The sequence below is a fragment of the Macaca nemestrina genome, chromosome 12 (genome assembly GCF_043159975.1).
Source record: "Macaca nemestrina isolate mMacNem1 chromosome 12, mMacNem.hap1, whole genome shotgun sequence".
NCBI lineage: Eukaryota > Metazoa > Chordata > Mammalia > Primates > Cercopithecidae > Macaca > Macaca nemestrina.
The window spans coordinates 88,634,908-88,647,995 of record NC_092136.1 but is presented as its reverse complement, the minus strand read 5'-3'; the positions used below and the strand labels follow the sequence as shown (position 1 = coordinate 88,647,995).

General features: G+C 32.7%; 1 protein-coding gene across 11 annotated transcripts in view; it reads left to right on the top strand.

The window, feature by feature from the left end:
* The window catches only part of LOC105468896 (NADPH oxidase 4), a 171,794-nt gene extending 159,463 nt beyond the window's left edge, over positions 1–12,331 (top strand). For 8 of the 11 annotated variants that reach the window (XM_071075414.1, XM_071075410.1, XM_071075409.1 and 5 more), the window contains 2 exons: positions 1,478–1,578; positions 10,633–12,331. In XM_071075414.1, coding sequence (XP_070931515.1) covers positions 1,478–1,578; positions 10,633–10,753 — 222 coding nt within the window. In that variant the 3' untranslated portion in view covers positions 10,754–12,331. Of the gene's footprint in view, positions 1–1,477; positions 1,579–10,632 lie in introns of those variants that run through there. The other 3 variants (XM_071075408.1, XM_071075413.1, XM_071075415.1) reach the window with 3 other exon arrangements.
* The last annotated feature ends 757 nt before the right edge of the window (positions 12,332–13,088 follow it).

Sequence of the window (13,088 nt, the reverse complement as noted above, 5' to 3'; positions counted from 1 at the left end):
TTGATAATAGACTTACTGTAGGAGCTGTGGTGGAAGAAAATTCCTGCAGGTGGTTTGAACAGAAGTTTCCTAGAGGAAGGCGGCCTTTGGAATATGTCCAGAAAAGTCATAGCTTGTCCTTGAAGTCAACCATATTATGCCTTCCATTTGTCCTTCTCACAGGGAGCTGGGGCAGACCCAAAAGGTCTGAGTCTACCCCTCCCCTCTTCACTATCACCTCAAGTTCTTCTAAAATTCAGACTACACATGAACAGCCTTGTGATTTCTTTTTATTGAGGGGATATTTTATGTGGAGAGAGAATATGAGTTCATATACAATTAAGCTTATTTCTAGACAAGGGAAACTAAAAATAATGACAACCGTCATGCATTATTTATTTACTCTTCTAGGCACTGTGCTAAGAATTTCACATATATTAGTTTATTAGTTTAAAACAGAGTCAAGCAGTAAATGATATTTACATTTTGCAAATGATGAAACTGATATTTGAAGACAACATTGAGGAGCTGGACTGGTGTATAAATCTAGGCATGAATGCATTAACAAATTGTATTTTAGTACTTTTTGTCGTACATTTTCACAATACTTCGAATACAAAATTTGAATGTTTGTCAGTTACCTCAAAACTAATCTAACCCTAATTTTTCCAGTCATATTTCTACCCTATCTGGTATGTAAAAAGTATTGCATTTTACTACTCTCACGAAGTAAGTCAATATCACTTTTCCTCCTGGTATTGCTATAATGAAGGTATGAAGCATAATTTGCATTTGGTTCTCAGTTTGCCTGCCTGGGATTCACATACTTCCTCCTTTCTCTGCAATTCACTCTGACTCTTCATATTGATTTAGATCTAATGCTCTGTTAATTGCAAACAGGAGCCCATTCACAGCCATTTATTGATAAACCCCATTTTGGAGTTCTGCTGTCTTGAGCTGTCTTGTCTAGGATCATTTCCCAAATGTATGATGATAATTTGTAGTATTTTACTTATATAATGAGCCAAATATGACAACTGTATTTGTGGTGCCAAAATACTTCAATGAAGTCTATGTGCTGAGCCTTTTTGAGGGTGAGCAATTAGAATTCATTCTTTGTCTTACATTGCAGTTCTTTAAAGATGAAACAACTAACTGAAGTCTAAGAAAATTAGCCATTTGTTAGAATGGCATTCAAGGAGATTAGTTCTAACAATTAATTCAATTGAAAATCAAATTTTTGTACCTTTTTACCAGAATGGATTTTGTTTGTTTGTTTAAAAACAAACAAATGCAATTCAAGGAGATAATGGATTTTAAAAGAAAGTGAAAAGGAAATGATATTTTGAAATAATTGTACGTAATAGGTTGCCATTTGATACTTACATTCTTTATATCACAGCAATTTAGTGGGAAGTCACAGCACCAGCAGAAATGATGTTAGAGAACTAGGTTACTTAACTAAATCTCGAATAATGTGGTGCTTTATTTTTGGCAGAAGATAATTGGAGAAAAATATCATGCACTGAATTCAAGACTGTTTATTGGACGTCCTCGGTGGAAACTTTTGTTTGATGAAATAGCAAAGTATAACAGAGGGTAAGTACTATACCTCAAAAGTTTGACATGTGGCTAATAAATTAATTAAAATATTTTCAAATAATTACATGAGGTTTAAAAATGAATTGGCAATGAGTTTACAAATGACAAATTCACTGAAACACTCTTTCACTATCAACAGAGGAAGTAAGGCAGGTGTCGTCCTACATTTTTGTAATTCCAAATAATTAAAGTTTGGCTTAGAAATAGTCTATAATGTATTTATGAACTAAACTTTCCTACCTGATTATAAATTTGTAAAGACGTATATTAAAAATGGGTATTCTCTCCCACAGAATATATCAGGTGATCCTAGGAAAAGTTTTCAAAATCATGTTTGCAAACAAAGAAATTTACAATTAGTTCTAACAATGAATTCATTTAAAATCACATTTTTGAACCTTTTTTACCAGAATGAATATGTTTTTTGTTTGTTTGTTTGTTTTTTAAAAAAAAAAAAGCTCTGCTTTGTAATATGCAGTCTTTAAACCTGGAATATTTCCAAACATATTATTCAGAAACTATAATTTTATTAATAATCTTGTTCTTATAGACTATGTGTCTATGATCTGAAGAAATTATTATAGAAGGAAAGCTTTCATTTTAGGGCACAGACCAGTCAGCCCATTTGTCTTTTGTAAATTTACCATAGTGAGAGCACTGATCTATAAGAATTCTAAGAAGATACTGAAAACTATATAACCACTCACATATTTTTAGGTTTACATCTAAACAGTTTCATCATAAGTTTAAATGGTTGTAAAAGATGTGATTTCTAACATATTGCAGGTATTTACATTTTGTAATTAACGTAATTTCTTCAAACATATCCACTGGAATATAAATATAGCTAGATGATACCGTCATTTATTATAAAAATACATAAACTCTTCTTTTAGCAGTTGGATGTTTTACATCATTCTTTTTCTTTCATTTAAGTTGTATTTCTGTCCCCTTAACCCATATAATTTTATCAAAATTCAATATATTTTTACATTTGAACTAATCATATTTTTATTGCTAACCTAATCCTAATCATACTTCTGCAACAATAATGTACATAAATTAAATATTTCATTTTAAAATTTCCTGTAATCATAAGACTCCAGTGTTAATTTTTACTTCTGGCTTATCATTACAATTACTTTATATAGTTGAACACTCCATAATTTTTAAAATATATTTTTATAAACATCAAAAGGATATATGATTATAAATGCACAGGCCAGCTTATTAAATTAATATTTTTTAAAAATCCAATTTAGGAATTCATGGATGAATATTATTTATTGAAGAAATCACTGGTTCAAGATGATCCCTATCTCTACCTTCAGAGATTTGGTTTTAGAAATTATAGAATGGAGCCTGGGAAGCAAAATATAAGAAGGACTAAAGTTACCCATCAGACTCAGATTACAGCCATGTTTAAACTTTTGTAGTATTACCCTTCCCTTGATGAAGTAGTTTTGGCATGAAGATGTAAGCATGATTTACAAAGCAGAAGTTCTTTTAATATTCAGAGTTGAAATTTAGAAAAAAATGATCAACCCACTTTTGGTTATCTTCCTCTCCCATCTTTCTCCAGTATCACCCATCTTAGATGTGATAATCTTGTCATACTCCTCTGTCTCTTGCTATGCTTTGCAAACATGTTCCTCTTTAATACCATTTACTGACTTCTGACAAGAAATTTTTTGTCGATTTTCACTGTATATTGCTGAAAACTGATAGTTTCTTTGGCTGAATTCAGAAACCAAATCTCTAAAGAGCAGATTATTTGCAGATTGAAATAGATCGACGCTGTTGATTCCTACAGTTAGTTCTCAAGAAGTCTCATTCGTTAGGCTGTTTGTGTTTTAGAGCGATGTGTGTGTGTGTGTGTGTGTGTGTGTGTGTGTGTGTGTGTGTGTGTATTTGGTAGTTTTTTCTTTTTCTAGAAAAAATGGAAAACTGGTTTAAGAAGAGCAAATGTGCACCATCTGCTGTTGACATTTTGTATAACACTTTGACTTTGTGTATTGGTTCTCAGGCGGGTGCCTGAAATGTGTTAAACATTTTTTTGAAGGATTTTTATGTAGCATGCTTGGGAAAAGAATGGTTCAACATTCTTAAGGTCTCTTTAACTGGACAAAGGCACTGCGTAAATGAATGGTTTCGTTTAAGATGTAGCATTTTGATTAACCTCATGCACATAAATTGCTGAAAACATATAGATATAACAGTAGGAAAGACAGATGTATACGTTAAGCTTTTTATATATCATATGTTGGGCAGTACTTTTTTGTATTTAATATATATATATATATTATTGTCATACTTTAAGTTCTAGGGTACATGTGCACAACGTCCATGTTTGTTACATATGTATACATATGCCATGTTGGTGTGCTGCACCCATTAACTCGTCATTTACGTTAGGTATATCTCCTAATGCTATTCCTCCCCTCTCCCCCCTCCCCACAATAGGACCCGGTGTGTGATGTTCCCCTTCCTGTGTCCAAGTGATCTCATTGTTCAGTTCCCACCTATGAGTGAGAACATGTGGTATTTGGTTTTCTGTTCTTGCAATAGTTTACTGAGAATGATGGTTTCCAGCTGCATCCATGTCCCTACAAAGGACATGAACTCATCCTTTTTTATGGCTGCATAGTATTCCATGGTGTATATGTGCCACATTTTCTTAATCCAGTCTGTCACTGATGGACATTTGGGTTGATTCCAAGTCTTTGCTATTGTGAATAGTGCCGCAACAAACATATGTGTGCATGTTTCTTTATAGCATCATGACTTATAATCCTTTGGGTGTATCCTGAGTAATGGGATAGCTGGGTAAAAGGGTATTTCTAGTTCTAGGTCCTTGAGGAGTCACCACACTGTTTTCCACAATGTTTGAGCTAGTTTACAGTCCCACCAACAGTGTAAAAGTGTTCCTATTTCTCCACATCCTCTCCAGCACCTGTTGTTTCCTGATTTTTTAATGATTGCCATTCTAACTGGTGTGAGATGGTATCTCATTGTGGTTTTGATGTGCATTTCTCTGATGGCAAGTGATGATGAGCATTTTTTCATGTGTCTGGTGGCTGTATGAATGTCTTCTTTTGAGAAGTGTCTGTTCATATCCTTGGGCAATACTTTTTAACTTTCAAAAAGTGATTATTTATTAAACCAGTAGGCATTAGTTTAGTATACTATGTAGAATACAAATTTAAATTGGATTAAACACTCCTGGCCCAGAGGTAATGATTGGTAACTCTTTGCTATGTATTCTTTCAGAAGCTTTTATAAGTTTGTGTGAGAGTATGTGTGTGTATTTATGAAAGTATATGTAAACGTATGTTTGTGTGTGTGTGTGCTATATATATTTAAAATTGAAACTTTAGTTTTCTAACAAAAATTGAATCTATGACAAGTAATTCTTCAGCTTACTTTGTTATTTATTTATTTATTTATTTATTTCTTGGCTTAGCTAGGAAGAACCAACTAACTTTTTAATGATGTATTTCTTTTGGTCATGGACAATTTCTGTGTAATTGTACCTCAAAGTATTCTAGAGTATAAACAGACTAGGTTTAGTCTATCACATTTACTCCTGTGACCCTGAGTCAAGTGACTCAGTTCTCCTGGATCTGTAATGCAATGAGTGAATAAGCTCTCTGGAGTGATTAAGTTCTCATTATGTAAGATTCGATGTTTACAAATCTACATGAAAAAGCAAGTATGAACATTTATAGAACTAGTTTCTAATGTCTACCCCCAAACCACATTTTCTACTTAGTACCGGATTCTACCTCCACCCATTCCATCAAAGGTTATGTAGAGAGGTCTCTAGATAATTGTTGGATTGCAGCACTGTAATGCAAATTTAGTACAAATGAATTGCAAAGATTGCTTGTAGAATTTGGAAAAAAAACGAGTAAGATTTCATTAAGTTAGTGAGAGTGACATTAGGGAATTCCTCAGATCACATACACACAAAGGCTATCAGAGTTAAGCTAGTTAATAATTGCAAAAGAAAATGTTTAAAAAACCACAAAAATCATAATATCCTGGGCGATTTAAAAATAATGATTTTTATTATTATTTATTTCATAATTAATACTTGATTTTATTATCAAGTATTTAAGAAGTACCTTTAGGAAATCTGAAAAACTTGCCAAACTAGTTCTATAATTGCCCTGTCAAAGCCAAGCAAGAAAACAGTGGTATCTTATTGCCATCATACCGTGTTGACAGAAAGTTTACACAAAGAAACAAAATGACTCAATTCTCTTTTTATTTTAATGGAAGCTACATTACGTTTCAATAGTAATTTAAATTTCATTAAGTATAAAATCATTTAGTTTCATATGTTTTTATTTCTTTTGCTCACTTTGGGTTTAATGAGCTTTTTTTTTTTAAATTTTTACTAGTTTCTTAAAATGGAAACATAGGTCGTTGATTTCAGACTGTTTTTCTTAATAAAAGTGTTTAATGCTACACGTTTTCCTCTAAACATCACTTTTGCTAACTCTTATACATTTTGACTTGTTTGTTTTCAGTTTCATCTTATTCAAATATGTTTTATTTTTATATTGTTTTTTTCTTTGACCCATGGGTTATTTAGAAATGTTTTATTTCCAAATATGCGGAAATTTTCCAGGTATCTTTTTGTTTTTAATTTCTACTTAAATTGTGATTTGATCTAAAAATGAACTCCTTGTGATTCTAATCCTTTAAAATGTATTGATACCTGTTTTATTGCCCAGAATATGTTCAGTCTTGGTGAGTGTTCCATATGCACTTAAAAATAATTGGTATTCCATTATTGTTAGATAAAGCATTCTATAAATGCCAATTTGTTCCAATAGGTTGATAGTGGTATTCAAGTTTTCAATATGCTTGCTGAATTTCTGTCTGCTTGTATTAATTACTGAGAGGAGAGTATTCAAATAATTAACTATAATTATGAATTTATCTGTCTTTGCGGTTCCATCAGTTTTTGCTTTATGTTGAAACTTTTTAGTTTCAGTGTTTAAATCATTTACATTCAATTTAATGAAAATACGGTTGGGTTTAAATCTAGCAGTTCACCATTGCTTTGTACTTATCTATTTGTTCTTTCTTTGTTTTATTTTCTTTTTTTACCTTGATTTGGGTTGAGTATTTTTTATTATTCCACATTTTTCCTCTAATGTTAGCTATACCTCTGTATTTTTTTTTCTTTTTAGTAATTGCTTCAGGTCGTTGGTTCCCAAACTGGATTCCTCAGACCAGCATCAATTGGAATCTTGTTAGAAAAGCAAGTTCTTGAGCCTATCCAAGATCTGCCAAATCAGAAACCGTAGGGATGGGGAGACCTACCTATTTGTGTTCTATGAAGTCTCTGAAATGATTCTGATGAAGCCAAAATTAGAGAAACATTGTTCTAAGTTTACAGTATACATCATTAGCTTATCACAGCCTATTTTATGTTTATGTTTATGTTTATATTTATTTTTTAGAGACAGAGTATTGCTCTGTTGCCCAGGTCAGAGTGCAGTGACATGATCTCAGCTCACTGCAATCTTGAATTCCTCGGCTCAAGAGCTCTTCCAACCGCAGTCTCCTGAGTAACTGGAACTACAGTTGCATACCACCATGCTCAGCTAATTTTTAAAATGTTTTGTAGAAATGGGATCTCACTCTGTTGGCCAGGCTGGCACTTTGAATAATATTATAACACTTCATGTACTTCCATTTTCTTCCATCCTTTTTGCTATTGTTGCATTCACCTTACATATACATATGTTATAATTCTCATCATTAGTATTTTTGTTTTAAACATCAACCACATATTAAAAAGATTAGAAATTAGACAAAATACATATTTTATATTTACTTACAGATTTTACTATTTTGCTGTTCTTCATTCTTTTGGTTAGATTCAAATTTCCATCTAATTTTGTTTTCCTACTTCTTGAGTAGTTTTCTTTAGTGTACTTTATAGTACTGGTTTGCTGGCGATAAATTCTTTCAGCTTTTGTCTGTATATAAAGTTTTATTCCATCTTAATTTCTGAAAAATCATTTTTGTTTGGCATAAAATTTGCTTGATACATAATAGTTGATGTTTTGTATTTTAGTACTTTGAAGATATCACTTCATTGACTTCTGACTTGCATAGTTTATGATAAGAAGTTCACGTTCATTCTTATATTTCATTCTTATATTTTCTGTTGATGATTTGTAATGTGTCTTTTCCCCCAGTCTGTTTGGTTTTATGTTTTTCTTTTTGTCACTTGTTTTTAGCATTTTATTATCAATTGCCTTGGTATAGTTTCCTTTGTGTTTATTCTCCTTGGGATTTATGAGATCTTTTATTTATTTATTTATTTCTTCTCCCTTGGTCTTCTCTCATGTTGGACTATGGTTACATGTATTTTTGACTAGTTGGTATTATCCCATGGACCACTGATGCTCTGTGCTTCTTTCTTTTTCTTTTTCTTTTTTTTTTTTTCAGTTTTTGTTCTCTGTGGGTTTCAATTTGGATAGATTCTAATGCTGTTTCTTCAAGTTTACTTTTTCTTCAGCAATGCCTATTCTTTTTTTAACTCATCTAGTGTATTTATCATTTCAAATATTGCACTCCATCTCGAGAATTTATGTTTGGGCCTTTAAAAAATATTCCATTTATTGTCTCATCGTGATTATGCTTTTCTTTGAATATATGAAGCCTGTATATTATCACTGTTTCAATGACCATGTCTATCATTCTGAGTCTGTTTCTGTTGAATGCTCTTTCTCCTTGAATTAGTTTGCTAGGGCTACCATAGCAATATACCACAGACTGGGTGGATTAAACAGCAGCAATTTATTTTCTCATAGTTCTGGGGGCTGGAAGTTTAAGATCAAGATGCAGGCAGGACTAGTTTCCTGAGATCTCTCTCCTTGACTTGCAGATGGCTACGTTCTTGATGCCTCTTCACATGGCTTTTTCTCTGCGCATGCACTTCCCTGGTGTCTCTTTTTGTGTTCAAATTACTTCTTATAAGTACACCATTCAGATTGGATTAGGGCCTACCCTAGTACCCTCATTTTAACTTAAATTGCCTCCTTAAAAGCCTTGTCTCTTAATGCAGTCACATCCTGAAGCACTGAGGGCTAGGACTTCAACCTACGGGTTTTGGAGGGGCACACTTCAGCCCATAACACTCCTAGTTATAGTTCATACTTTTTTGCTTTTTGAATTCCTGGTACTTTTTTATTGATTTCTGTACATTTTAAAGTTTAAATGTTTGGTGCCAAATTTTGATTTATTTATTTTAATAGTTTTGGACTTGTTCTGACATGCAGTTAAGTTACTCAGGTTCAGTTGTATCTTTACAAGTCTCACTTTTAAGATTTGTTAGTGGAGGTCTAGAGTAACCTTCAGTCCAAGCTTAATTTTACCAGTATCCCCTCTACTCCTTGCAAATAAGGTGATAACCTTTCTGAGAATACAACCCATTGCCCTGTATTTATAGGACTTTCTATTCTGGTGTGTGTGAATGTAAATTATTTGCAGTCCTGTGTAAACTCTGGCAATTATTTATCCTGTTGATCTCTGATAGCTCTTTACCCACATTCATGAAGTTTCTTCTCATATATGAACAGATTATTAATCAAACAAAGACTTGAGGACTCTTCTCTCCTGATCTCCAAGGCGTCTTTCTGTAGATCTCCCTTCCCTTCCATATTCTGTTCCACAAATTCCAGCGGTTTGGCCTCAATGAACTCCGTTCTTTGTCCCCTCAGTGTAATCACCAATCTTTGCTGGAGTTTCCCCTCTCTGTGCTGCAGCCAGTAGATTGCCTCCAGGCAATAAGCAAAGACAGTGACTGTGCTTAGTATGTTTTCTTCCCTTTTCAGGGATCATAGTTCCATGCTATATAATATTAGCATGTAATAAGTATATAACTATATAATATATGTAATATATAATATAATATATAATAATAGATATAGCCGTATAATAGGTATATAATAATATACCTATTATTCAGTGTCTGAAAATACTTATTTCCTCTATTTGGTTTGCTTTTTTATAGATTTTTAATGTAAGAGGGTAGATCTGATCCCTGTTACCCCATCGTGGCTCCAAGTAAAATTCTATTTTCACAGATTTTAGTTTCATTTTTCAAGGTAAAAAGTTTTAATAACTTTTTTTTTCAGTATTTACTATTAATTTTTGGTACCAGTTTTAATGGATTCAGTGTCTTTTGTTCAGCATGAGTTATTCTGAGATAATCAAGACATACTGGATTTTCCCAAGATATGAGATGAAATATTAATCATTTTGACATCCTAGGAAGAATCAAATGCAAATCAAACTTGGGAAGAAGGTCAATTTGAAATATTATTTATTTCCTGGGATTTATTTAGTCTATCTGTTAGAGATATGTATTACTTAACTACTAAAATTTTTTATTCGAGAATAATAAAAACTGCTTGGCATTTGTTACCATTATTGCAGTGCATAAATAAAAAAGAACTAGATGAATATGTTTTTTGTTTTACTGTGAATATAAATTAGTTGCTTAAAAATACTATTTCAAATTGGTAATATCTTTTTTCTTTCCTTCCTTATTCATCACTGCTTTTGCAAATCCATGTAGGAATTTTAGATAACTATGTGTAAAGTGTACAATAAAAGAAGAATTTACATTCCCCAGTGTGGACTGAACATCTATTCAGAGGTCAGCTGTTTAGCAATTGACATCTATCAATCGTTGCTCTTAATGAGGTTGCTGGTTTCACCAATGACAAGTCATGAAAAGACTAAGGCAAACTAATCAATCTCTGCCTGATAATAAGCATATTTGTGCTCATAGGTACATTCTTTGAATTACCCTAAATTCTAGAATGAAAAGTATGAGGTAAACAAAATATTTTCCTGTTGACATTTACATTTGGAAATAATTAGAAAATTGTTTTCCATATGTAAAACAGCAAGAAATTGACTTTGTTAATACTTTAAACCATGCTAATAAAACATATTTCTTGTTACGTTCTGCCTAATTTTACACCTGATTTTCTATTTCCTCTTCTCTTGTTCTAGGAAAACAGTTGGTGTTTTCTGTTGTGGACCCAATTCACTATCCAAGACTCTTCATAAACTAAGTAACCAGAACAACTCGTATGGGACAAGATTTGAATACAATAAAGAGTCTTTCAGTTGAAAACTTTTGCCATAAAGCAGGACTCTAAAGAAGGAATGAGTGCAATTTCTAAGACTTTGAAACTCAGCGGAATCAAACAGCTGTGTTATGCCAAAGAATAGTAAGGTTTTCTTATTTATGATTATTTAAAATGGAAATGTGAGAATGTGGCAAGATGACAGGTCACATTACATGTTTAATCTGGAAACAAAAGAGACCCTGAAGAATATTTGATGTGATGATTCACTTTTCAGTTCTCAAATTAAAAGAAAACTATTAGATGCACACTGTTGATTTTTATGGTGGATTCAAAAACTCCCTAGTGAGGAGCTGAACTTGCTTAATCTAAGGCTGATCGTCGTGTTCCTCTTTAAATTGTTTTTGGTTGAACAAATGCAAGATTGAACAAAATTAAAAATTCATTGAAGCTCAAATTCCATTTTCTATGTTGTGTATAAACAGAGTAGCTTTAATTTGCAAGCGCTCCAGGCAAATATATTAGATGTTTGAAAACACAGCACAAGACTCTGTATTGATACGGGTACTTTGTGTCAATATCTAATTGTCTCCACTACTTATGCTAATACCTCTATTTGATATCTGAAGACTATATGCTAACTGAACCTTCCTCAAATGTTATTATAGTATCTGTTTTTATATATATTTTTCTTTTTATTCCTCTCTCCAGGGAAATATGCCTTCCCTTAGCATGCATTAGACATCATGATTTAATAGATCCCTTTCATCTTTATTTAATTTAACACTATTGCATGGTAATGAAAATATTCCTACTATAAAGTATAAAGGGATATACATACTAATACCTTTTTCCTTTTTTCAGTATTTTTGTCTCTATTATTGTTATTATTTTGTTTTGTTTTGTTTTTCCCAGGTAGAGTTTGTCTTAGGCTGTAGTCTCTTGGGATACTTAGTTAATTTGCACTTTGAGACCAAAGGACATCATGTCTGTCAGTAGGGACTGAATATAAGATTTATCTCCTTTGTCACACATTGGTTTATGATGGAGATATTGAAAGTCTAATCACATTCTTGATTAGTAAAACCTGTATTTTACTTTCTAAGTAAGAGGAAATATGATATCCTTATTCAAACTTAAGTTTAGAATCCAGAATATTACTGTTGCACTTTTTGGTATCCTGAATTTCCATAGGGAGCTATTGGGTTTAAAGTCACTGTTAGAACTACACTGTGTGATCTTATAAACTTATATTCCCTGGCTATCACATTCTTGGCTCAGAACAGTATTCCCCATTACTATCTTAAGAATTAAGGCATTCATGGCTCATGCCTATAATCCCAACACTTTGGGAGGCCAAGGCGGGTGGATCACGAGGTCAGAGTTCAAGACCAGCCAGACCAAGTTGGTGAAACCCCGTCTCTACTAAAAATACAAAAATTAGGTGGGTGTGGTGGTGGGTGCCTGTAATCCCAGCTACTCGGGAGACTGAGGCAGAGAATTGCTTGAACACAGGGGGCAAAGGTTGCAGTGAGCCAAGATTGCACTGCTGCACTCCAGCCTGGGTGACAGAGCAAGATTTCGTCTCAAAAAAAAAAAAAAAAAAAAAAAAAAAAAAAGAATTAAGGCATTCATACAATTTAGTGATTTTATTTAGTAGTCGGCTATCAATTGCTTTCAAATATAACACATTGCTGAAATCAGCAGTGTGACTTACCTTACCATTGTTAAAATGTTACACAAAACAACATGACAGATGCTACTGTCATTTTTTTGCTGTAATTCACCAATAACAATCAAGCATGCTAACCCACATGGAATGATATTTACTTGTAGATATTTCTTCCTCTCCTTGAAATTCTCCTTTCTGTGGAAAGTAGATGAATCCAAGAAACGGATGGGAAATGTGGAATGCTCATGCAGATTTAGCTCTGAAGGCATATTTAATAACTAGTATGTCTGGACAACAGTTTTAGATTAAAAAGAATTTTCATGAAAACATTTAACAGAAAGAACTAGTAAAAAGAAACTTTGGGTTAGTCCAGGCTTAATGTGCAATACTGACTCTATACTGATCATAATTTATTTATGTGATTATATTAAGGCACCTAATTTCCATAAAACAGGTAGAAGATTTTTCAAAAGAAAGATGTTTCAAAGTTGGTCTGCCATTCCAGAGGAGCCTCCTTGCTTATTCAAGTTCCAGTAGGTGTTCAAATGTTAAATGTTAAACGTAGGTCATCTTTGCTTCTGCAGGGTTTCATCTTGCATGTTTAAGAGAACTTTGCTTTATTTTAAGGGATTAATTCTCTGTGGATCATTCTTAAAATATAAGCCTTAAATCACTAATTTTGGTAGCAATAAATGTTAAAATTGAAA